This window comes from Drosophila santomea, chromosome 2L (genome assembly GCF_016746245.2).
Source record: "Drosophila santomea strain STO CAGO 1482 chromosome 2L, Prin_Dsan_1.1, whole genome shotgun sequence".
NCBI classification, from domain to species: Eukaryota; Metazoa; Arthropoda; class Insecta; order Diptera; family Drosophilidae; genus Drosophila; species Drosophila santomea.
Window position 1 is genome coordinate 15223609 of NC_053016.2, and position 24367 is coordinate 15247975.

A 24367-nucleotide genomic window follows, 5' to 3' on the forward strand; every position below is an offset into this window, starting at 1 on the left:
GCTTAACGAGCCACAAACTTTGCGACAAACAGAGACCAGAAGCGGCAAGAACCCGGACCCAGACCCAGACCCAGACAAGGAGACCCAGTTCCAGCACTGCGACCAAGTCCAGGACCAGGACCACGAACAGGACCAAGAACTGGGCCAGAAATAGGAATAGGAGCAGGATCGGGAAAAAGGGGACGCACGTGCCAACCTTAATATTGTTGAGTTATTGGCGGCCAAAACCAAACGTCGGCAGTCAAGAGTTGGGCAAAACGGAACCCAGGACCAGACCCAAAACCAAACACCAAGCCAAAGCCAAAGCCAAAAAGTTCCCTTCCGCCTTCGCCGGGAAACTTTAGAATGGCCTGGAAAACTTTTGCCCACACCGCGTGGCGTTTCCCCGCCGCCGCCCACTCATGTACTCCTCGTTCCTCGTTTGCCAACGTCTGCCAATCAGGCAAAGTGCCCAAAGGGCTGTGAAAACTCTTTCGCTGGAAAAGTCGCGTCGCGCATTTCCGCACACATGTTGCAGGCCATTTTTGTGATTATCATTTACCGTTCCACCACGGATACCGTTGCCCCCTGCCCCCTGACCCTTGCCCCCTAATCTCACAGCAAAACCCCATTTCTTTGGCCCAAAACGACCATCGATCGATGGCGGAGCGGAAGTCAACGGTTGCTCAGAATTTATGTGCCTTGCTGGGCTGTTGTGTTACGCCAACCGACTCGCGGGATTTTCCAGGGCTGCAAGTATTAAAGATGTTTTGGCTACGTAAGCCAAGATACGATACTTACGATATTCTACGATATTTAAATTGGTTGCAGCAATGCAATCCATTGAGTACTTATAGCACTTATAAAGCACATTCTTTTGGGCCAAACCATATTTGTATAAACATTTTAAATAAAATCTTTTCAAACATTTCTTTACCTATCATTTACAAGCATTTAACAAGTTAGCATTGATTTGACAGCCGATTAATAAACCTAATAGGCTATGAGAAATTAGGAAAGTTATCGTCTCATGAAAAAACACAATTTGCCTCAGTCGGTGAGATTGCCTTCCCCAGTGCAAGTCAGCGTCAGCAATTGAAATAAAAAATCGCCAAAATCGTAAAAAATTAAAAAAAAGGAATAAGTTTTCAAGTTTTCTAAAACCTGTGAATGTGAAACCAACAAAATGCCTTGTAAAAGAAGGTCGGCCAGTTGCCGAGCAGCACCTAAAGACTATGAGAACCAAGAGGTGGTCCACACAACACGTTCGTATTCCCGTGCCAGGGCGACACCATTGAAGAGCCCCATCGAGGCCACCAATCACAACGTTTCATATCCAACCGGCAATCAGAAATGTGAAACCAAACCGAATTCCAAAAATGTTTCGCAGAAAGGGCAAACGCCACAGCTAATGACAGAAAGCGCTGGAAAACTTGATCCGGAGCCAAAGAGAAAACGGCAGGCAGCAATCACTAATGCCAGGTCCTCACGTTTGGATGAGTTAGGGAGAGGAGTAAGTACCAAGGATGGCCCACAAGATTCAGTTAATTATGCCAGGCCACTTCAAAATACTTTGCGAGGTACGACAAACAGTCAGAGCAATACGAACGATGAGCAAAAGCCGGCTGCACCTGCAAAGCCAAACGTAACCATTCGTACGAGACCAGCGCGTAGATGTACACAGAAAAAAGAAATTGTAGTTGTCCCTGTTGACCTGGCTGAGAATAAAATATTTAAGATACCGGACTCTTCTTCCAATATGGTTGTGGGAAAACTTACCCAGAGGACTTCAACGGCTCAAGAAAATCAAAATAAAGGTAAGAACATAAATTACTCCAGAGAAAGCTATGCTCCACCACATTTGGACAATAAAGCTGTAAACTTAATCCAAGCCAATAATAATAGATCTTCAAAGTTGCCTCAGACCATTCCCAAAAATGTACCGAACAAGAATTCGGATGCAGAGTCCAGCTCTCAAGCTTACTTTTCAGAGTCGGAAGGAAAGACATATTTAAGACGTCAGACTGAGAGGAATTTCTATACAAAGCCAAGCCAAACGGGTTACTATTCGGAATCAGAAGGGACTAATGGCAGAAATATGCAGAATAGCACAGTGGCTTCCTATCCAAAGCCAAACCAAACAGGTTACTATTCGGAATCAGAAGGGACAAATGGAAGTCATATGAAGAATAACACAGCGGCTATATATCCAAAGCCAAACCAAACAGGTTACAATTCGGAATCAAAAGGGACAAATGGAAGACAAATGCAGAATAACACAGCGGCTTTCAATCCGAAGACAAACCAAACAGGGTACTATTCGGAATCAGAAGGGACAAATGGAAGTCATATGCAGAATAACACAGCGGCTATATATCCAAAGCCAAACCAAACAGGTTACAATTCGGAATCAAAAGGGACAAATGGAAGACAAATGCAGAATACAGGTTACAATTCGGAATCAAAAGGGACAAATGGAAGACAAATGCAGAATAACACAGCGGCTTTCAATCCGAAGCCAAACCAAACAGGTTACTATTCGGAATCAGAAGGGACAAATGGAAGTCATATGCAGAATAACACAGCGGCTATATATCCAAAGCCAAACCAAACAGGTTACAATTCGGAATCAAAAGGGACAAATGGAAGACAAATGCAGAATAACACAGCGGCTTTCAATCCGAAGACAAACCAAACAGGTTACTATTCGGAATCAGAAGGGACTAATGGCAAAAATATGAAGAATAGCACAGTGGCTTCCTATCCAAAGCCAAACCAAACAGGTTACTATTCGGAATCAGAAGGGACTAATGGCAAAAATATGAAGAATAGCACAGTGGCTTCCTATCCAAAGCCAAACCAAACAGGTTACTATTCGGAATCAGAAGGGACAAATGGAAGACAAATGCAGAATAATACAGCGGCTTTATATTCAAAGCCAAACCAAACAGGTTACTATTCGGAATCAAAAGGGACAAATGGAAGCCAAATGCAGAATAACACAGCGGCTTTCAATCCGAAGACAAACCAAACAGGGTACTATTCGGAATCAGAAGGGACAAATGGAAGTCATATGCAGAATAACACAGCGGCTATATATCCAAAGCCAAACCAAACAGGTTACTATTCGGAATCAAAAGGGACAAATGGAAGCCAAATGCAGAATAACACAGTGGCTTCCTATCCAAAGCCAAACCAAACAGGTTACAATTCGGAATCAAAAGGGACAAATGGAAGACAAATGCAGAATAACACAGCGGCTCTATATCCAAAGCCAAACCAAACAGGTTACTATTCGGAATCAGAAAGGACGAATGAAAGACATATGCAGAATAACACAGCGGCTTCCTATCCAAAGCCAAACCAAACAGGTTACTATTCGGAATCAGAAGGGACAAATGGAAGCCAAATGCAGAATAACACAGTGGCTTCCTATCCAAAGCCAAACCAAACAGGTTACAATTCGGAATCAAAAGGGACAAATGGAAGTCATATGCAGAATAACACAGCGGCTATATATCCAAAGCCAAACCAAACAGGTTACAATTCGGAATCAAAAGGGACAAATGGAAGACAAATGCAGAATACAGGTAACAATTCGGAATCAAAAGGGACAAATGGAAGACAAATGCAGAATAACACAGCGGCTTTCAATCCGAAGACAAACCAAACAGGGTACTATTCGGAATCAGAAGGGACAAATGGAAGTCATATGCAGAATAACACAGCGGCTTCCTATCCAAAGCCAAACCAAACAGGTTACTATTCGGAATCAGAAGGGACAAATGGAAGTCATATGCAGAATAACACAGCGGCTTCCTATCCAAAGCCAAACCAAACAGGTTACTATTCGGAATCAAAAGGGACAAATGGAAGACAAATGCAGAATAATACAGCGGCTTTATATCTAAAGCCAAACCAAACAGGTTACTATTCGGAATCAAAAGGGACAAATGGAAGCCAAATGCAGAATAACACAGCGGCTTTCAATCCGAAGACAAACCAAACAGGGTACTATTCGGAATCAGAAAGGACGAATGAAAGACATATGCAGAATAACACAGCGGCTTCCTATCCAAAGCCAAACCAAACAGGTTACTATTCGGAATCAGAAGGGACTAATGGCAGAAATATGCAGAATAGTACACCGGCTACTAGAGGTTCTAAAGCTCAAATCAACTCGAAAGCAAAACTGGAATACAGTTCCATGTACGGTCAGGCTGAGAATCTAGTCTTGTCCGAAAACGTTAACAAACCCTTTATAAACGTGAACTTCAATCAAAATCTCCCGGCACAGAAAGTATACATAGCACATAAACCGAGTTCAGGAACATCATCGCAGCATCATCCGGCTGAATATAATCTCTTCAACAAGCCAGGGCCTGTTCCTCCCAGCAACTACGGCTATCAGAAGGATGAAATAACAAGTTACAACTCCATGCCGCAAAACAAAAGTCAACATGTACATCAGCCCCTTATGAGCAACCAAGCACAAAGTAAACCCGATAGTACTGTTTGGAACAAAGATATCAGACTTTTAGAAATACTTTCTCAAACCGAAACTAGAAAAGAAAATCATGAAGCTGCTAAAAAGCCACCGGGTAATAGAAGTTCTAACGTATCTCAATATCTTATCGATCTTGGCTTCACTGATGATAATATAAGTAGCCCTAACGTCGAGGAAACCAATAACGCTGGTAGCAAAGAGCAGGACGAGATTGACAGACGCCTGAATGCTGAACTGGAGTCTCTGTTTGCAACTGATGAGCTGCCACGTCCACCTCCAACTACGCCTTCCCTGAAGATAGTTGAAAGGTCACTTTCGCGGTCATCGAATCCCAAGAAAATAGAGGCTGAAATTGATGCACGCCTTCAGGCGGAACTGGATTCTTTGCCCATGGTAGCGGCTGAGGACACGAACGAGTCCCTGAAGGAACCATTATATAAAACTCACCCATACATACCAGTACCTACAGTCAGGAACCTGGCGGAGAATCAAGCTTTTCCAAAACAGAATCAGACATGCATTCCTGCTCAACCAGCTGCACCATCCAATAATATGGTTAAAAATACCACGGAAATGGGAAAAGCTGGCGTTGTTCAACTGGCAAATACTCCGCTAGCTTCAAGTCAAAGTCAACGACGCGCCTTGTCACAAGGGCCGATAATCACGCGACTTAAGGGTGCTCAGGGTGAGGAAATAGCCGTCAAGTATACCACGGGTCCGGATGGACTAATTACCAATGTGCAAATGGTGCCACCAGGTATGGGAATAGGTCAACTGAAGATCAACGAACTGGAGAGTTTTACGGCCAGCCAACTGCATCAGCTACTGCAGAGTGGGCATCCCTTCATGGCCTTACCCATGACTTACTCTGGAGCTCCAGGTGCCATGCTGCAGGAACCCCTGAAGACCAGAGATGCCATATTTCCCCCTGAACAAGCGGTCGAGGATGAGGAGGTCGACTATGAGGAAATAGGAGTGGCCGACACCTTTGCAGCTTACTGGCCCAGCAAACTGAAGTTCGGAAGCGCCCATCCCGATGCCGTGGTGGAGACGGCCACTCTATCGTCGGTTGAGCTGCCCGACATAACCTACGAGTTGGCCCTGCCGGCGAGGACCACCGAATGCTTGAGTGCCCTGCAGCTGGAGGCGGTGGTCTACGCCTGTCAGGCCCACGAGCAGATCCTGCCAAGCGGAGAACGAGCCGGATTCCTGCTGGGCGATGGAGCTGGCGTGGGCAAAGGTCGCACCATTGCGGGCATCATATTCGATAACTACGTGAAGGGCCGAAAACGCGCCCTTTGGGTCTCCGTCTCCAATGACCTCAAGTTCGATGCAGAGCGGGATCTGGGCGATATAGGAGCCCACGAAAAGGTCAGTGTGGCGGCCATCAGCAAGTTCAAGTACAGCCGCATTGATTCCGATGAGAATGACAAATTCAAGCGTGGTGTGATATTTTGCACTTACACCGCTTTGATCGGAGAATCGCTGACGGCCAACTCGAAGTACAAGACTCGTCTCCGCCAGCTGGTCCATTGGCTTGGCAAAAAGTTCGATGGCGTGATCGTCTTCGATGAGTGCCACAAGGCGAAGAACCTCAGTCTGATGAATGTGGGTAAGTCCACCAAGACGGGCACCACTGTTCTGGAGCTGCAGAAGCTGTTGCCAAAGGCCAGAGTGGTCTATGCCTCGGCCACAGGAGCCAGTGAGCCCCGGAATATGGCCTATATGGTGAGACTGGGCCTATGGGGTCCGGGTACCGCCTATCCGGAGTTCTACGAATTCGTGAACGCCGTGGAGAAGCGCGGCATTGGAGCCATGGAAATCGTAGCTATGGATATGAAGCTCAGAGGCACCTACATAGCTCGTCAACTGAGCTTCAAGGATGTGAGCTTTCGCATCGAGGAGGTGACCATGCCGAAGGAGTTTCGCAAAAGCTATAATTTGTCTGCCGAACTCTGGGCGGAGATAAACAAGAAGTTCCAGAAGGCCTGTCGCCTGATGTGCATCGAGAATAGGGTGCAGAAGATCATAACCTGCCAGTTCTGGTGCGCCCATCAGCGATTCTTCAAGAACCTGTGCATCGCCTCCAAGGTGAATCACGTGGTCAAGATGACGCGGCAGGCGACTCGAATGGGCAAGGCGGTGGTCATTGGCCTTCAGTCTACGGGGGAGTCACGCACGTTGGAGCACCTGGAACGTCATCATGGAAAACTGAGCACCTTTGTCTCCACCTCCAAGATGATCATCCAGTCGTTCGTGGAGAAGCACTTCCCAGCTCCCAAGCGCGACTCCTTTCACCATCTACTGAATACGGGTGAGTTCGAGCCGGAGGCACGTTCCCGCCCATCCAAACCTAAGCGGTCAAAAATGAATCCCGATTGGTTCGACGATGATATGGATGCCGAGGCGGGCGAGAGCGACATCGAGATGTACGAGAGCAGTTGGACTGCCGATGATGATCGCATCAAGTCCGGACGAAAGCGGCGAGGACGACCGCCCAAGGCGGACAAAGGTATGTTGATCTAAGTGGCTTATTTCAAAAAAATATAAATAAGTTCCATTCCTCAAACAGTGGAGAAGGTTACCATGCAGGAGCGCATCCTGCAGCATCTTTGCAATAACATGAGAGCCCAGGATAACGGGGGCGAACCCAGCTACACATTCGACAATACCAAGCCCCAAAAGGCAAATATCACGGAGCGGGATGTAGAACGCTGCATCAATATGCGCGAAATGCTGCTGGAGAAGATCGAGATTCTGGGCAAGAGGTTGCCGCCCAACACCCTGGACAAACTAATCTCCGAGCTGGGTGGCACCAATTTGGTGGCAGAGATGACGGGCCGCCGTGGCAGAGTGGTGCGCACCGAGTACGATGGCTACAAGTATGAACCCCGTTGCGAGAACGACACCTCGATGGACCTGGTCAATTATCGGGAGAAGCAGCGCTTCATGGATGGCAGCAAGCACGTGGCCATCATCTCGGAGGCGGCCTCCAGTGGAATATCTCTGCAGAGTGACAAGAGGGTTTCCAACCAGCGGCGTCGTCTGCACATCACTCTGGAACTCCCATGGAGTGCGGATAGAGCCATTCAACAATTTGGGCGCACCCATCGCTCCAATCAGGTGAACTCACCCGAATATGTATTTGTGATCACGGATCTGGCTGGTGAGCGCCGCTTTGCCTCCACGGTGGCCAAGAGACTGGAGAGCTTGGGCGCCCTTACCCAAGGCGACCGACGTGCCACCGATGCCCGTGATCTCTCCCAGTTCAATATCGACAATAGCATCGGGCGCAGTGCTCTGGAGAATGTGATGCAACAGCTGACCAACGATAAGCCACTGGACAAGGGTCAAGTGCCTCAATCCTACAAAGGAGACTTCCTCTACGATTGCTGTGTGGCCATGGCCGGCGTGGGCATGATCAATGTGCGGGAGGAGAACAAGGTCAAGGTGTTCACCGTGGAGAAGGATAGCAATAATATCTCCAAGTTCCTGAACCGCATTCTCGGCTGCCGTGTGGAAGTACAGAATGCCCTTTTCAAATTCTTTCTGGACAAGATGTACTCCCTAATCATGCAGATGAAGCGCACCGGACGCTTTGATCTGGGAATTCTAGACCTGGATGCCCATGGCGCCAGTGTAAAGTCCATCAAGCTGATGAGGTTCATCAGGAAGCACGCCACTGGAACGGCGGCCACCGAGCTCCATACGGTGACAGTCGAACGTGGCATGTCCTTTGAGACAGCCCTAGCCAAGTGAGTTGAATTCGAAATGCGGAAATGTAATTCACTAAATCATAAACTCTTATAGATACCGAAAGGAGGCCCAACACGAGCACGAAGGCTTCTATATACTACAGCAGCTGCGCCAAAACAAGAACTCCTCAATTTTGTGCCTGCAAGCACCGTCCAATTCAGCGGATGTATCAAACGGGAAGATCAATTTGCAGATCTACCGACCCAATACTGGTCCCCAAGTGCGTTTGGAGACACACGGCTCCATTTCATCACGCTATGTGAAGGTGAGCCCGGAAGAGGCCCAGAAATACTGGGTGCAGCAGTACAACCTGTGCCTGAACATGTGCTCCCACGTCTACTGGAATCGCACCTGTCCCATCCCGACGGGCTGTGAAGTGGGACTCCGGATGCGCATCTACCACGTGCTCTCGGGGCTGATGCTACCGATTTGGGACCGGATCGAGCTGATTATCGAGAAGAACGGACACAAGATCCAGATCATACGCGTGAAGACCGATGTGAACAAGAAGATTGTGGGCACGGTGGTGCCGCATGCCGTCTACGATGCCCTGGTGGCCGATTTGTCCACGGATTCCATCGTGGAGAGCCATTAAAATGACACCGCCCACTGTACGATACAGCATACAGCATACAGCACTTCTATTGCCACTTTAAAAATATCAACCCAAATTGTGGCATTCAATGCAATACATGTGGCGTAAGCTTTCGCTTCTTCCAAATTCCAGGCACGCTCCACCAGATCCACCAGCTCCGCCCAGGAGGAGCAGCCCGCCCATGTTCCCGGCCATAAACAATGGCCACAGAAGCACATACGGGAAGACACTTACAGCTCGTCTGCGTGCGTATGTGATTCATATGTATTGTCTGCTATGCTGCGGGGTCTGCTTCACATACACTAAAAAAAATAAAGACACCCGAAAAAAATTTGCTTTGTTTTTTATACATTAAGTAATTGTCAAAGCCCTGGTAATCCATAGAATGGCACACATTGGAATTTGTGCTACATTCCTAAAACCTGATTATAAATGAAACTAGCTGGTATTCTATTTTGCGCAGTGCACCTTCTTTTACAATCCTGCGCTCTTCGGGGAAGTCTGTGATTGCATTCCATGTTTTGTCTTGTTTCCATTGCTAGGAGACCAACTAAGGCTGCCCCACTCGGTTCACTCGGTTCGCTCGGTTACATTATAAATTTTAAAACGAGCCAGTCGCTTGCACCCTGCCACACATGTGAGATATAAACAAAATTATACAAAGACAGGGAAGGGAAGGGAAGGGATGGAGGGAGGGAGGGGAAGGATTGCGGAGCATGAGATGGGCAACGCGTGGCATAAACCATGACCAAATGGCCTTGGCAAATGTCGTGCCTAAGGAGCCAAAACGCAGTTGGCATAATAACTCACGCGTGATGCAGATATCGTATACCAACAGCTCTGGCTGCAAAAACAAAGACATAAAGATGCCGAGGCATATAAATTCAGTTGTTATCTAAATAAGAACAAACTGGAATTTATCTGCTCATATGAATTGGGTTATGGAAGGAGCTCTAATGAAGTTATGGTAAACAATATTTGAACAATTCAACGAGAGGTTTACAATACTTCATTTCCCTAAATAGCGTTTAAAGAGCAGACTTAAGTGGTTCAAAAATATAGGGTGTTTTTTTTAGAGGTATAGAACTTTAAGTTGGCATTACTGTTCAAGATGGCGACCGATTTAACAGCTGTCAAGTGATTTATTCTCAGTTTGGTTTGGCAATTCGTCATGCGTGCTTACAAAATCCAACTCGTGCAAGAATTGAAACCAAACGATCATCAAGCAAGGCGTAGATTCGTCGAATGGGCCCAAAACGAGATTGCTGTTGTTCCCGATTTTTCATAAGCCTCCAAGATCTTGTGATTTAACACCGCTAGACTACTTTTTGTGGGGCTATGTAAAGTCATTGGTCTATGCGGATAAGCCACAAACGCTAAACCATTTGGAAGACAACATTCGCCGTGTTATTGCCGATATACGGCCAAATATTGGAAAAAGTCATTGCAAATTGGACGTCCAGATTGGACTACATCCGAGCCAGCCGTGGCGGTCATATGCCAGAAATCATATTTAAAATGTAATGCCACAAGATTATCTTTCATGTCAATAAAATTCATGTCAATCGAATAATCCATCGTTGTTTTATTGCAATTTAAAGTTCTATACCTCTAAAAAAAACACCCTATACTTGTTGAATTTACTTTTATTTACAAATACATTCCGAAACCATTTTCGAATCAAACCCATGTTATTTGTCCTAAATATTTGTAAGCTCTTATCTTAACATATGTACGTATTTTGATTTATTTTCTGGAGCACATCGAAGTCTAAGATATATGTGCAAATTTAAAGGAGTGTTCTTGAGATTTCGCGAGCCTGCCCCAACAGAGGAGTTTTTCGAAAAACACAAACATTTGGCCGCACATTTATGTGTATATGGCTACGTGCCGATCATAAAGTTTATTTGCGCCAACGTGGCAAAAAACACAACACCGTAAGCACGGTACAAAGCACCGGCAATTGCTTTAACGTGAGCAAAAACAAACAAATAAAAAATAATATTCTAAAACATAAAATATGAGCCTGCAAAGTATGTGTGGGGCATAAAAAATATAATCATATTACGCCTATACACACACATCCATATGCGTAAACACACAAGCGAATATTTTTTTTCTTAGGGCGTTGCCGAAACTGTTCTGTGGGGCGTGGCAACCTCTTTCAGATTGAAGTGAAGAAAATATTCATATTTTAAGAAATGAAAAGCAAAGAAATGCTATTACGTGATGCCCTTGGAAGCAGACAAAAAAAAGGAACAGAAAGGAGGACGAAAAATGTTGACTGTGGCATACATGGCGGATACGGAACGCCATTGAGTTCGATTCGTTTTCCCTATCCGACACTTTTGTTTCACACTTTACGATGTCCGCAGTACTTCCCAGTTGGGTTTTTCGGTGCTGTGGCATACGAATTAAAGTGGCTTAAAGTGGAAATTACAATTATTGGGAGATTCGTTAAACCTGCAGGTAAAATCCGCGGGCGGTAAAAGCAATTCGGACCCAGTTGCAGATCTCCACTTTAGGTCTACTTTGCAAAGTTATTTTTTATTTATTTTTATTGAAACGGGGCCGCAGCTAAAGTCCTTCATTTAATTTAAGCGACTGCCATACATTTTGTTAGCCCACATATTTCAATTGTGCCTGTGGAACCGAACCCGCCACCCCCTGGCCACCACGAACGCTACAGTGTTTTGGCCCTTTGGCAAATTATTCACAATTTGTCATTTGTCTTTGATTTATTTGCATTTTAAAGGCTTTCAACGGCAGCGATGGCGATGGCGATGGCGATGGCGACATCGCCGCCGTAATAAATTTCGGCCCGGTCTTGTTGGGAGCCCAGACCCAGAAACAGGACTGTCTACCTTTTGGTAGCTGTCGGCAATGCCTTTCCATGCCCCCGGCTTTCTTTGCTTCGCATTCGGTTTCTTCGGTTTTTGCCCGGCGCGCTTCCTTTTGGGAAGCCTTCATTTGCCACTTCCATTTCACTCATACTTTAGACTTAAGCGCAATTTGTAATACTTACAAACGACATTCAATTTCCACATGGTCTCCAAATACAGGCCATTCACATTTGGATTTTCCGCACGGCATGTTATCGATTTGCCATCGTCGTCTGTGGTCGGCACAAAGCTCAGCTCGGAGCGTGTCGAGTTCTTTGATATGTCGTCCTGCAACAAAAAATAAAAAATAAAGTAAAGGAAATCACAAAAAATATAAGAAAATGTTTCTGCATTAATTAAGTTTTCCCGCCAGCCACTGCCACTGCCAGTGCCTAAGACCCCGGCTCAGACCTTGCCTTGAGGCAAAGTTGGGCCTCCTCGTGTCCTCGTGTTTTTTGCGTGCAAATTTGTCGAAATATTTTATGTTTGCAATTTAAAATTTATTGGAATGTTTGTTCGGGCTTTATGTGTGCTCCACGTGTGGATGTGAGTGGGTGTGTGTGGGTGTCCTCGTGAGTGTGTGCTCTTGGGGTATTATAAATTTAATGGCAGACAAGGACACCAACAAAAGGCGTCACACAATTAGTCGATGCTCCGCCCGCCGCCATATAGTTGGTATGGCCATAAAGTGTTTTTCCCCGATCCCTCGCCTTGTGGCTCGCTTTGTTAGCACTTTCCACATGGCTCAAATCGCTCCAAGGCAAGGCATTTGCCAGATATGTGATTTGGTGTTCGGGTTAAGTGTTGGAGTGGTGGAGGGGTGCTAAAGTGCTGACAGTTAGCGGGAATATAAATCCTTGTCTTTAGGCTGCGAAATATGATCGATTGGATTTAATTTGAAACGATTTGGGGTCACTTTAGGGGTATGCATATAGCGTGACAATTTTAGTACTCTATGAAATATAACATATGTAGCCAAAGCAAGGAAATTAAGTACACGAAATCACCATTCAAATAAAAAAAACACTTTTGCGTTATATTCAGATTAACTTTTTAAATTCACCTATTTTTACCTATTTGCTAATGGCATTTTTAAGTGTAATATTTAAAACAAATCCATTTTTCAACATGCTCGTTCCCTTTGCACAGGCTATTTGAATGCACGGGCCAAACTTCTCAATTAGACCGTCTGCGGGGCTTTGATTAATGCCTGAGGCTTCCACAGCTAAAACACTCCGCCTGAGACCACCCACAACCTGGCAACAGGGGGCAGACACAGACATATATTAGGAACCCCAAAAGTAGGGTACGAAAAGGCATGTAAAACATGTGGGATGGCAGGACCGAGGACATTGGACGGCGCGGTATTGGAGCGGGATAGAGGGATCGGATCAGAGGGACCTGTGCCGCATTACGGCAACTTTATGCTACATGAAAACTACTGAAAAACATTTCCGGTCTTTAAAACATTGGCTGGCCCAGGAGCAGGAGCAGGAGCAGGAGCAGGAGCTGGCCAAAACGGCAAAGCAATCAGCGTGTATGCATATAAGCGGATAGACATGGACATAAACAACGCTCGAGACCGTTGAGGCCCGGGTTAGGATATGGCTAACCAGGACTCGACTCGAGGTCCCGACACACAAAAATGAATTGCAACAAAATTGCGCCAAAACTCCCATAAATTTGTCGAAAGTTGGAGAGAAAAAAAGCAAAGAAGCAGAACAACAAACAGAAAACCTCGTTCACAGTGCTAATGTTTTGGAATACCCTAACAAATGCGTTAAATTCTGTAAACAAAATTGCTTAATATAAGAGTTAAGTATGCAATAGTTGTATGTACAAGATAAAAACTAATTGAGAAATTAATAAAAAATGTAAATGCATCACTAAAAGTACGTAATTTTCTCAATTAAAATATAGCATATATATTGCATATAAGATCATTTAAGACTTAGGTTTAAGACACCTCTTTGGAAAACTACTTCAAAAACCAGGCTGAAACCTGAACCAGTTCAGTTTGCCGGACTGCAAGCAGTCGTTGAAAGGGTACAAACAAACTAACAAAAAAATCAAAAGGAAAAGTGGGTGGGCCAAAGCAAAATGCAAAGCGGACTAGAATCGTTTGTGTATTGTCGAGTTTATATCACATTATCTGTGTTTATTCTAACCGAGTTGAGGGGTTGGCTGGGGGCACTGGACTAGGACGCAGCTGCGAGTGTGAACCACGCCCAGGGACAACAAGTGGGTGGTGGTCTGCAGTCTCTAGTCTGTAGTTCTGGTTCTGGTTCTGGTTCTGTCTGTCTCTGCACTATGGTATCCAGTGCCATACAACTGACTGTGGACTGTGGTGCGAGGGTGGGTCAGGAGTTACGAGCTCCGTTTGTTTGGCATGACTGTGCAAACACAATAAGTTATCGAGCTGAACGTGAGTCAGTCAACAGCAGCATGGAACCGGAGGCAGAGACAGACACGGCCAACTAGCTGCGTCAATTGCGGTCACTCCACTCCATGAAAAGCACCCCATAGCTATACATGCATATATATATATATAGAGTATATATCTATATACTCCCACTAACCTTTGTGCGTCGCAATTGCCGCTTTCCCTTGTACCAGGTGATGATGGCATTCGGCCGAGAGCCGGAGGACTCGCAGGACACCTCGTAGCGGCGATCGGCAATCATCGAGCTGGGCGGCTCCAGGATTTTCACAACCAAGGGCTTCACTGTAATTGGACGGGAAGAACATTCAATTCAATGCAATTGCAATTAAAACTGTTTACCATAATATTTCATGGTCTCATAATTGCAGTTCGTTTTGTAAGGCAATCATTTTGGACCCCCTACCCGTTCACTTAGTACCACCAAGTTAGGGCTGTGTGCTTTTGCTTGTGCCACACAGTATCAACAACAATTTGTGTCTATTACGACTCGACAGCTCTCGGGCGCTGCACTTCCTGGCAGGATTATGACTTTGTCCGGCCTTCCGATGCCGTGTCTGCTGCTCGTTGATGACTGGACTCCTTGAGCTCCTGCCGCATTGTGTTCCACCTGGATGGTTGGAGTGAACCGAGGCCACTGGCTTTTGCTCAACACGAGGGCCTGACATTCGAGAGTTGACGCCCCCCATCGGCTATGTTGTTTTCCCGTCAGTTGGCATATAATTATTTAATGGCCCTTATAATGCTACATTTAGCATTATGGCAAGTGTGCGTTGGCCGGAAAGCCATGCTAAAGGTTTGGGCGTTTGAAATTTTCGAGTTTTCTATGGCACAGGGTTTTAAAATTAGTACATACATATTTATGAGCATATCGATTTTTTACATAATTGTGCACTCCCCTGTGCAACCTAGAATTAATTTCAATCAAATGTAGGCAAGAACATGTGGATATTTTTGTTAAGTTCTTAAGTATCGAAGCAAAGATATTTCACAGGTTGGTGGCGTTCAGTCCAATTTAGCCGACTTTTAACAAATGTATTAGGGGAACCATCAATCAACGCTACTTACAGTGCATATCCAGTATGAAGCTCTTCTCCTTGGGCTTATCTAATTGCGTATTCAGTGCCTGACATGTGAATACGGAATTCAAATCGTTGCGCTGCACCGATGGCCACAACAGACGGTTCTCGATAACATCGCCGGAATTGTGCTCGTTTTGATTGTCGACAAGCAGTCCATTTACGAGCCAGCGGACTTGCGGTTGCGGCCGACCTATTGGGATACCAAAAACAAAAAAAAACAAAAAAAAAACCAAAAAAAAAAAAAGAATGGGGACAAGAAGTTAGTAAACTGGTTGTAAAAACGAAAAATGGTGCAAATTAAAAAGTCAAGCTTGAAAAAATACCACAAGCCAAGCTCCAGCTCCACAAGGAGCCAAAAAGTAGAGAAACCCAAAGCAGAGCACAGACTTTGTGATATTTTCATTTGCAGTACTCTTTCTTTGCTTTTTTGCCGGTCAAAGCTTTTAAGGAAATTAACAGGAAATTGTCTAGCCGAGCATACGGATATGGCTCGTATGGTTGTGTGTGTGGCAGTGCTTCTCTTGTGCACTATATGTATGTATGTATTGGGATATTGGGGTATTGGGGTATTGGGGTATTGGGGTTAAGTTCGTCTTTTGTAGTCAGTCGGCTTAACTTACCGCCCACCACACGACAAGTGATAACGATATCATCGCCCTCCTGCTTGGGCCCCAATTGAGTGCCATTCAGCTGGCGACCCCAGCGGTCCAGGATGATTGGCTGCTCCGGAAGTACTAAGGACAAACAGGATGGACGAAAAAACAACACAGATGGATGGATGGGTTTTTCAATGGCACTGCACTCTCATGAATACCATTCGAATGCTTCATTTTATGGGCAACACTCACTTATTACTGACAAATTGAAACGGAAACTTTGCGTTTGGCTGGTGCGAAAATCCACACGACAACGGTAAATACCCTGATCATGTCGCTTGATATCCTGCAAAAATTGTAAGTTATTATTTGTGGTTTTTGTGTGTTTGATGCAAGTGAGTAAACGGGGAATTAGCATGCACACAGTCAACCAGAAAACCTGGTTTCCCAGCCATATAATTTTCAATTATTGCATGACACTTGAGCTTTTGCGGTTTTCCCTCGAGTGGGCTTCAAATGCCAGAGTTAGGAGTTGTCGTTTGTCACTTTTCCACAAGAGTCCTTGTGGGCTTGTGCAATACCTGTGTAGTTTTCATTTTCAATATATACAATTTTTCAGCACATTGTTCTCTCAAGAATTTTGCTCTTTTCATTCGAATTCAATCACATATTAAATAATTCAGTTGGGCAAGGAAGAACTCTTTCCATTATTTTCTGCCGAAATTTCTGCCGAAATTTTGCTCTGCGGCTTAGAACTGATTCTTTAAAACTACGGGTGTTAATCCACTTCTCTAAATATAATATTGCAGAACTGATTCGGCTTTCATGTGGATTATTGGTTGACATTTTTCTGAGATGCAATCAGTTTTGTGGAATTTCATAATTTCTTTTTATTCATTCTTTTGATAATAATTTATATTGGAATTTTAAATAAATGCTAAGCAATCGATTGATTTAATTTTTAACAGCTTTCTAAGTGCTTCTATTTTCATTTAGGACAGATACGATTGAATAGATCAAGTCATGTGCAACTATTAATTACAAAATTTGTTGACTGATGACACCCAATGGAAATACTTATTCGTTCATTTAGGAGACTCTTTGACCTGCTTTACTTCGATTTGAAAAAGACTCTTTGAAAGCGAACACTATAAAGTGCCATTGATTATATGAGTAGCAGATAGCACGACAACCACTCATATATCCTATACTCCTGTGTTTGTCGGTCGCTCATAAATTGCGCCAAGTTAATTGGCTTGCAATTGAAACGCAATTAAAATTCATTTATAAGCTCAGCCCCAAAGCCACGCCCCGCAATCCCAGACCAATTTTAGCACATAATTCATAAATAAGAATTTTTGCAAAGACTCCTTACATTTCGCTCACCCTGCTAAACTTTACGAGGACTTATGGTGGCCGACTCTTCGTGTGCATTTCACATTCATTTCGAAATGCAGCTCGTTAACGGAGTCCCCGAAAGCCCCCCTATTTCCCCCAAGCTGGCTGTTTATTGCTTAACTCACTTAAGACCTTAACTAAGTTGGCCTTTAAAAAGTCAAATGCCAGGGCAGAGACAAGCCCAGGGCAAGGAAATCCAAGGCGAGACGATGCGATACGACGAATTGAAGTAGCAAACACATTGCATAAGGACGAAGTGCGCTGCTATGTATGTGCGAGTATGTTTGTTGGTATGTATCTATGTATTGCATGACAGAAACGCTAAATCAAGTTATCTGTAAACATGCAAGACATTAATAAACATTTCGCGTGCGCCAGGCAATTTAACAACTTTTGATATCTAAATTTGTTTTTCACATTCCATTCAGTTCCTCGGCTCTTCTTAGCCATGTTTTCGCCATTGCTGCTTCCGCTTGTTGGTTGATTCTCTGTTTTGGCCAAATCTGTGCTTCTCCTTCTCGATGTTTTTTTTGGTACGCATTTCAGATTTTCATTAACTGTATAGCACCATCTCAAATTGCATGTGTCCGGCACAAATAGATGGCTTTAAGCACAAATGTGCTATTCAAAATGAAAGTTTCACTTCCGAATCCGATTTGTGTGTATATTTGTATTAAATCAGGCCACCATGGAAACACTTTGTGTTATTCCTATTTCTTTTTGCGTATGTTAATTTTTCATTTTCTGGTTGGACATTTATTTATTTAAATGCGCATTTGTGCTATTTTTATGTAGGCAAATAAGCGTGCCCAGTGGCCCAAAAAAAAATGTGCAGAGAATTCATCTTTTCAGGTGCATTTCGATTGAATGCATTATTTAATTCCAGGTAATTTAAAACGTTAAATCCCCGCATTTATTTCATTATCAAGCGACACCCCATCCATCCATGCCCCGCAGCACACTGAGCCAAATTAATGTGTACGGGTGCGGATTCACGAATCCCACGGGTAAATCTCACCTTAATTTCCAAGGTTGCTGGCTGCGAGTCAAAATGGAATTTGGCACGTGAGCCAAAAACTTCCGGGGCTGACCAATGTCGGGGCTGGTCCCGGCTCTCCTTATCGCGGACATCGAAGCTGTGGGGTAGAACAGGAAAAAAAAAAATGAGAAAAGAGATGGAAAACACACAAACACATTAAATAACATGAAGCCTTGAAAAATGCCCCGCCCACGCCCCATTAATATTTAATGTGGGCGGGCAATGCGAATTAAATCAAGCCCCAAAATTTCGTCCAGCTCGGAAATTAATGGAATCCATAGCCAATATAATTCCACCTCCGCTCATTTCCACGTTTTCCACACGCCTCTCAACTTTTCGCACGAAAATTAGCGTAATTTATTTTGGTTTGCTCATTAGGCAGCATGGAAAATGCTGTGCGTAAGGCCTTGCCAAATGCAATTTATGTGCTGCAGATAAAAATGAATTTTTGTTTTGCTTTTTAGGCTCCTCGATTTGCTCCTCAAACTGTTCTGCAGATTTAAGCCAGCACTGCATTTAATGGGCTAAGTTTATGCCTCCCGAGAGTTTCGAACTTTGGTATTTAAAAGACAATACTCCTCGGAATGAGCGCCGTTGAAAATAAATATTATAAATGCAAATAAAAAACAGCTGATGTGAGCCATAGTTTAGCTGGGCTATTTTTCTTAATTAAAGTATTTGTAAACTTTTTAAACAAAATAAATAAACAAGCACAGTGAGCATACAACGTTTTCAATTGTGATTATATTCACTTAAAGCAAATGACTTTAAATGGAAATAATTAAAATACGTGAAATATTTGCAACGTTACATTGATTTACATTTAATTTCATTAAAGCCAACTCTGTCAATTAACGTTTTCCATTCCGGCCATTTCGGTTGGGAAAAAATTCGCATCCTCAAATTTAAAACCAGACTGAGGTCTCTCAATCAGAAGAGGTCCTTTTCAGCCACTCTGACCCGCTGTCTCTCTCTCTCTCTCTCTCCATTCTGAATGGCTCTTGCGCTTTCTACCAAATTGTTGCTGCTGCTGTTGCCATTCCAGCTGCGATTGCAGCCACTTTCGAATATTTCTGCGGCGAGCTGAGCGTTAAGCGCCCTTTTGTATGCAACACACAATAATTTATGCGGGAAGCCGTCGAACTTGCACTCGTTGCAAATGCAACAACTTAATTGCGGCACGGCCAGCAGCCGACTCAAGAGCAGAATGGGGGCCAAAACCCCCGACCCCTTTGCCACCGTTAACCCAAATTTTAATCGTACTTTTTTTTTATTCCTCGCCGTCCTTTGCGACGCCGTTTTAATTAAAAACTAAAAAACAGTTGCACTTTGCTTAAATGGCAGCAGAAGCGAGACAAAAGGAGAGCGTGTGCGAAAGCGAAATTGCAAAGCGAGTACCCAACTTAATAATAGTTCCTATGGGTAGGAGCCTGTGCAGCGAATGTTTATGCCTAAATAATACGCAACGAACTCCGCTGCCAGCGACGCGACTGCATGCAAATTGAGTGTAATAAAAATGCACCGGAGGCTCCAGGAGGCGTTGCTGAAAACTCAGGAAGGAACGACGAGGACGGAACAGGATGTAAAGTGCGCAGACTGATTGAATTTGGAAATACCCTGAAGGATAATCGAGCGGTAGTTGCGGCGAAAGTAGGAAATCAAATTCAGGTGTGAAGTCTTCGAAAGTAAATAAAATTTAACACAGTAAACTATTTCAAATAGCTTATTCTAGACTAGACTGTTTTTTTAGCTTATTACCATAGCTTATCAAAAAATGTACCTTAAAGTTGCATATCTTATTATTGTTGCTTGAGGCATTCTGGTATTTTATTGGTTTTTTGAACTGAAGGTAATAAACCGCTTCGACGCAGCCTAAGATACCCTAAGCGAAGGCAAAAGCAATTACGTAGAGGAAAAATCTTTGGTTGACAACCAAAGGGAGCAACGTGGCGTGAAATGCCGTGAATGCAATTAGAAGTTAACACAGTGCAGGTTCTCAGCCAAGGGCCGTCAATTACGGCCACTTTATTATGGACCCGACTTTGGTTGACTTGCGATCTGACCAGCGTTTACTTGGCAATTTCACCGTAATTTAATCTTCGGTGCCCGTCGACGTTCTACTTGAATGTTTTCGCCCGCACATAATTCCTGTGGTTTGTCATGGCCCGAGGTTGATCACTCTAAATTAGGTAAACATAATTAAGTTAATACCCAGGCGCAGACAGAGGAGAAACAAAAGTCAAACAAAAAAAAAGGGGGGCAAAAAAAAAAACGAAACAAAAACAGGTGGGACGCTAAGCTAAATCACACATCCTTCAAACGCACACTGCCACACTTGCACACAGGCAAGCAAGCACACACACACAGAGACACCACACACATACAGGCATACTTAAAGAGGGGGAAATCATAGCATACTTATGTGCGCCAGCGCCCCAAACGATTTAAAAAAGGTACCAACTCTCGAGACTCTCGTTTGCATTTAATTATATGTGTGCCCAGGCCGAGACAATGGGCCAATTGAGATGTCGTCCTCTAGGACTCACCTATAGAGCGGTATGCCGGCATTATCGCGGAACCAGAGCACCATATACACATTATCCAGTGGCTCGGTGATGGGACAGGGCAGCGACACCGATTTCCCCTCGACGGCATCAACGTCCTTCGTTTTCACTGCGGTTCCGGGCGAATTATGTTGTCACGATTTTGGTTTGGTTTATGTTTTCGTATGCGGTTGGTCAGCATGAGCAGCAGCAACATCGGCAACATCGGCAACATCAGCAACATCAACAACATCAGCATCATCAGCGTGGTTATGAAAATAGAAAATAAATGCGTAAAATTTGTTAATTAAATGCTCCATTTCTCCCAACTGCTCCCCATCGCATGCGTGGCTGCTTCGTTGCGAGTAAAGCTTTTAGCAATTAAATGTTGATGGCGGCTTAATTCCAACGTAATTACAAATGCGTAAATTTGAGCCGCCCTTTACGGCACCAAACTTTCCGCACCCATTGGCTTAGCAACTGCCTGCGGGCGGCCATGTTTATTTATTATGCATGTGCAAATGCGTGCACCAATGTTTTTTCCTCTTTGGATTCGACAGGCTTTCAGGCCCTTTTATAGGATCAAAACTTGCAAAGCTTAACAAGCAAAGTTAAAGTTTGCGTTTGGATGTTGGATAGTGGATGGTGGAAAAAAAAAGGACTAGCGAAATTAAAGCAAATAAGCAAATTGCATTATAGTAATTAATTTTGTCATTACAAACAAATAAAGTACCTAACTGTGTTCGATTAAAAATGATATGCTACATATAATAATTAATGCCAGAGGATTGTTCTACTTCCCATGAGCCTAAAAGATGGCGCAAAAACGAATATGTCAAATGGTTCACAAGCGAAACGTTTTAAGAACTAGTTGACATATCACTGCATTTATTTATCGCGCTAAGTCAGCAGAAATTTAATTGTTTCTCTCTTAAATTCCCCTATTTTATGGCTCTATGCGGCGTTTTAGCTGCAACAACATTTTGGCATTGAATCAAGCCACACAAAAGCGGCAAAAACAACAATAGCTGTCACATGTGCTGCGGCTTTTGCTGCTCCTCTTGTTGTTGCCGCTGTCGCGCGTCATCTCGTATCAAATGTGTATAGATAAAAGTGTATATAAATATAAATAAAAATGTCTGCGCTGAAAATATTTCGCATCGTATCAAAAGCAAAAGAGGCCATAAAAAATCGCTGTAACATCCTTCACAAACGACTACCCCACACCCCGCTAAGCCTATCCCTTCCCGTTTCTCTTTGCTTTCTCCATTGACTTTATGTGTAAATATGAAAAAATGTCATTTTATTGCCACAATGCGTCGAAATTTTGTGAAAATTTATTGCGCATACGCAACGTTGTACAATAAATATGCGCTTAAATGCCCCCAAAATGTATGGGCAATGCTGTGGGTGTGAGATGGTGTGGGTGTGGGTGTGGGTGTGTGTGTGTGTGGTTCAGTGTGTGAGTACATTTTATGCTTTCTCTGTTTGATTAGCACTGCGGCACAGCATCACAAACAGCAGCGATTCAATACAAAATACTTGAAAATCTCCAAACTTTTGGCAGCTCTGAAGAATGTCAAGGCCCACGGCAAGTTGCTTCAGAATCCAAGCTAAATTTTAGGCAATTTTTCATTTACCGTGAAAAACGCTTGGCCAATGGAAATTTTCATATTTCAAGTTGACTCGAAATTGCATTGGCCATGAATGAACATTCCCTTAGAGGCATATCAAAGCCAGTTTCATTTTCAATTCTTTTATAAATAGATGCTAGCGAAAGATTTTATTCATCTAAAAATTACTCTCTAGCAACTATTTTATTATGGCTATTTTTGTCAAATTTAAGGTGACCCAAATCTGTTTCCTTTAGGGCTTAATCGGATTGAAGGTAGCAAAGAAAACCAATTAAATTGAATTAAGAAACTACAGTTCTTTGCATTATTAAAAAAAAGAACTATTGAATGACTTAGAATAAGCCAAATGTTCCAATGAGATAAAAATATTAGGTTTCAGAAAAATTCAACACCATTTTTACCTTGCCATTAGTCTGGCAATCGGAGCTGATTGCATTCCAATGCGTTTTCTAGGTGATGGTGCATCAAAGGAATGGCAAGGCGAAATGCATATCGTTGGATGCATTGCTAAACGGCTGGAAACTGCTCAACCCTTCTCTGTCAATTTTCAAAATTGTCTGCTTGGCTCTCGCCTTTTTTGGCTGCATTTTTGTGTCGCCTTTGGTTTTGGCCTTCACTTAACTACAGCAGCCAGCTCGACAGCTCGTGCATGTTAAAAGCTATTTAAATATGCTCTCTTTGAATGCCTTGATTGGCTTACTTGGGCTCTCTCGCATCTCGGGATGCCATTCCTCCTGACCTCTGACCCCTCTAACCTGCACGACTCTTTTGGCTTGACTGGCGTTCGGTTTGCGTTTGCTTTTGCTTTTGGCCTGGCTTGCCTTGACTTGGCTGCTGACAAAAATGGAAAGAAAGCCAAATGGAATAACAACGAACGTAGATGGAGAAGTGAAGTGCTGGAGCTGCATAACCTTTTTGCATGAATTAACCCCATAACGACCAATGAGCATTGACGGCTAAAGTGATTTTGCTGCTTATCGAGATCAAAGAAAGCAATTACCAAAGCCATTTGCTGGAACTCTTGCGAAAAAAACTGGCATGAGTTTTGAAAGCAAACTAAGTATTTGAGTCTTCGTTCTTATTAAAAAAATGTTTTTTTTAAGTTGTTCAATTTAGTTTCCTAGTATTGTTTTTATATAAATTATTTTTAATTTTAACATATTCTTATATAAATTTTAGTTTTAACTAAAAATATTGCCTATACATATTTATTAAAGCTTAAAAAAAACAAGATGTTTGGTTGATTCTTCTTTTCATTGTCTTCATCTTCAAGCTACTTTCCAGCTATAAAAAATGGTTTAATTTTACCCAAATGCAGTTGAGATAAAATCACTTAAGGCTGCATTGGTATATGCAAATTAATGTAAGTGGAGCTTTTGCTGCCGTCCGTCAAATTGCAGCAATTCGTTGCTATTTGAAACCCCATCTGCAACCATTAAAATCTGGCTAGTCTAGGGTTAAGCTAACCTCAATCAGTATCAGCTACCGCACACGCAGACACCCACACACTGGCACACACAGTCAGCAGACACAACAACCACCACAATGCCACGCCCCATCACATTCCAGACCGCCCACTGCCACGCCCATTGGCAACGCCCGCACTCAGAAGCTTTCTGGTGATGCAATTTCAAATGCAAAACTTTAATGGAATTTTGTGCTGGCTGTGTGCATGTGTGACAACAGTTTTGCACAACTTGACGCTCCCGCAACTTTTATGTCAAATGCATTTCGCACATATTTTGTTGCATATCTGAAAGTGCAGGGGCGGGGACACCAGAACTAGGCACGAGGATTAACTTCTTGTCATCCAGTCTAATTGATATTTAACAAGGAGTCTCCAGTCGCCCAGTTATTTCTAGTCATACGAGTACAGACATAATTGTCGAAGGACCTCGAGCCCTGCAATTAGCTTC

The 24367-nt window shown here is 43.7% G+C and overlaps 2 protein-coding genes across 7 annotated transcripts in view; one reads left to right on the forward strand and one right to left on the reverse strand.

The window, feature by feature from the left end:
* Positions 1 to 24367, reverse strand: part of LOC120449148 (neural cell adhesion molecule 1) — a 68101-nt gene that overhangs the window by 16169 nt on the left and 27565 nt on the right. For all 3 annotated transcript variants that reach the window (XM_039631486.1, XM_039631503.1, XM_039631495.1), the window contains 7 exons: positions 20821 to 20947; positions 18254 to 18371; positions 16090 to 16183; positions 15862 to 15975; positions 15228 to 15431; positions 14299 to 14444; positions 11863 to 12007 (listed from right to left, as the gene is read on the reverse strand). In XM_039631486.1, coding sequence (XP_039487420.1) covers positions 11863 to 12007; positions 14299 to 14444; positions 15228 to 15431; positions 15862 to 15975; positions 16090 to 16183; positions 18254 to 18371; positions 20821 to 20947 — 948 coding nt within the window. The remainder of the gene's footprint in view (positions 1 to 11862; positions 12008 to 14298; positions 14445 to 15227; positions 15432 to 15861; positions 15976 to 16089; positions 16184 to 18253; positions 18372 to 20820; positions 20948 to 24367) is intronic.
* On the forward strand, positions 1048 to 9140 carry LOC120449129. Of its 4 annotated transcripts, none has more exons than XM_039631454.2 (4): positions 1048 to 2375; positions 2427 to 6998; positions 7059 to 8241; positions 8297 to 9140. In XM_039631454.2, exons 1-4 carry the CDS (start codon positions 1166 to 1168, stop codon positions 8835 to 8837), a joined length of 7506 nt encoding a protein of 2501 aa, XP_039487388.1. In that variant the 5' UTR covers positions 1048 to 1165; the 3' UTR covers positions 8838 to 9140. The 4 variants fall into 4 exon arrangements, with proteins under 4 accessions (XP_039487388.1, XP_039487408.1, XP_039487397.1 ...); XM_039631474.2 differs by having other exon boundaries at positions 2931 to 6998; XM_039631463.2 differs by having other exon boundaries at positions 1048 to 2318; positions 2538 to 6998.

Excerpts from the sequence above, each read along its gene's own strand:
- LOC120449129 (XM_039631446.2), top strand. The coding sequence starts at position 1,166 with ATGCCTTGTAAAAGAAGGTCGGCCAGTTGCCGAGCAGCACCTAAAGAC. Across the intron at positions 6,999-7,058 it reads ACCGCCCAAGGCGGACAAAG|TGGAGAAGGTTACCATGCAG; the intron begins GTATGTTGATCT and ends TTCCTCAAACAG. Across the intron at positions 8,242-8,296 it reads TTTGAGACAGCCCTAGCCAA|ATACCGAAAGGAGGCCCAAC; the intron begins GTGAGTTGAATT and ends AAACTCTTATAG.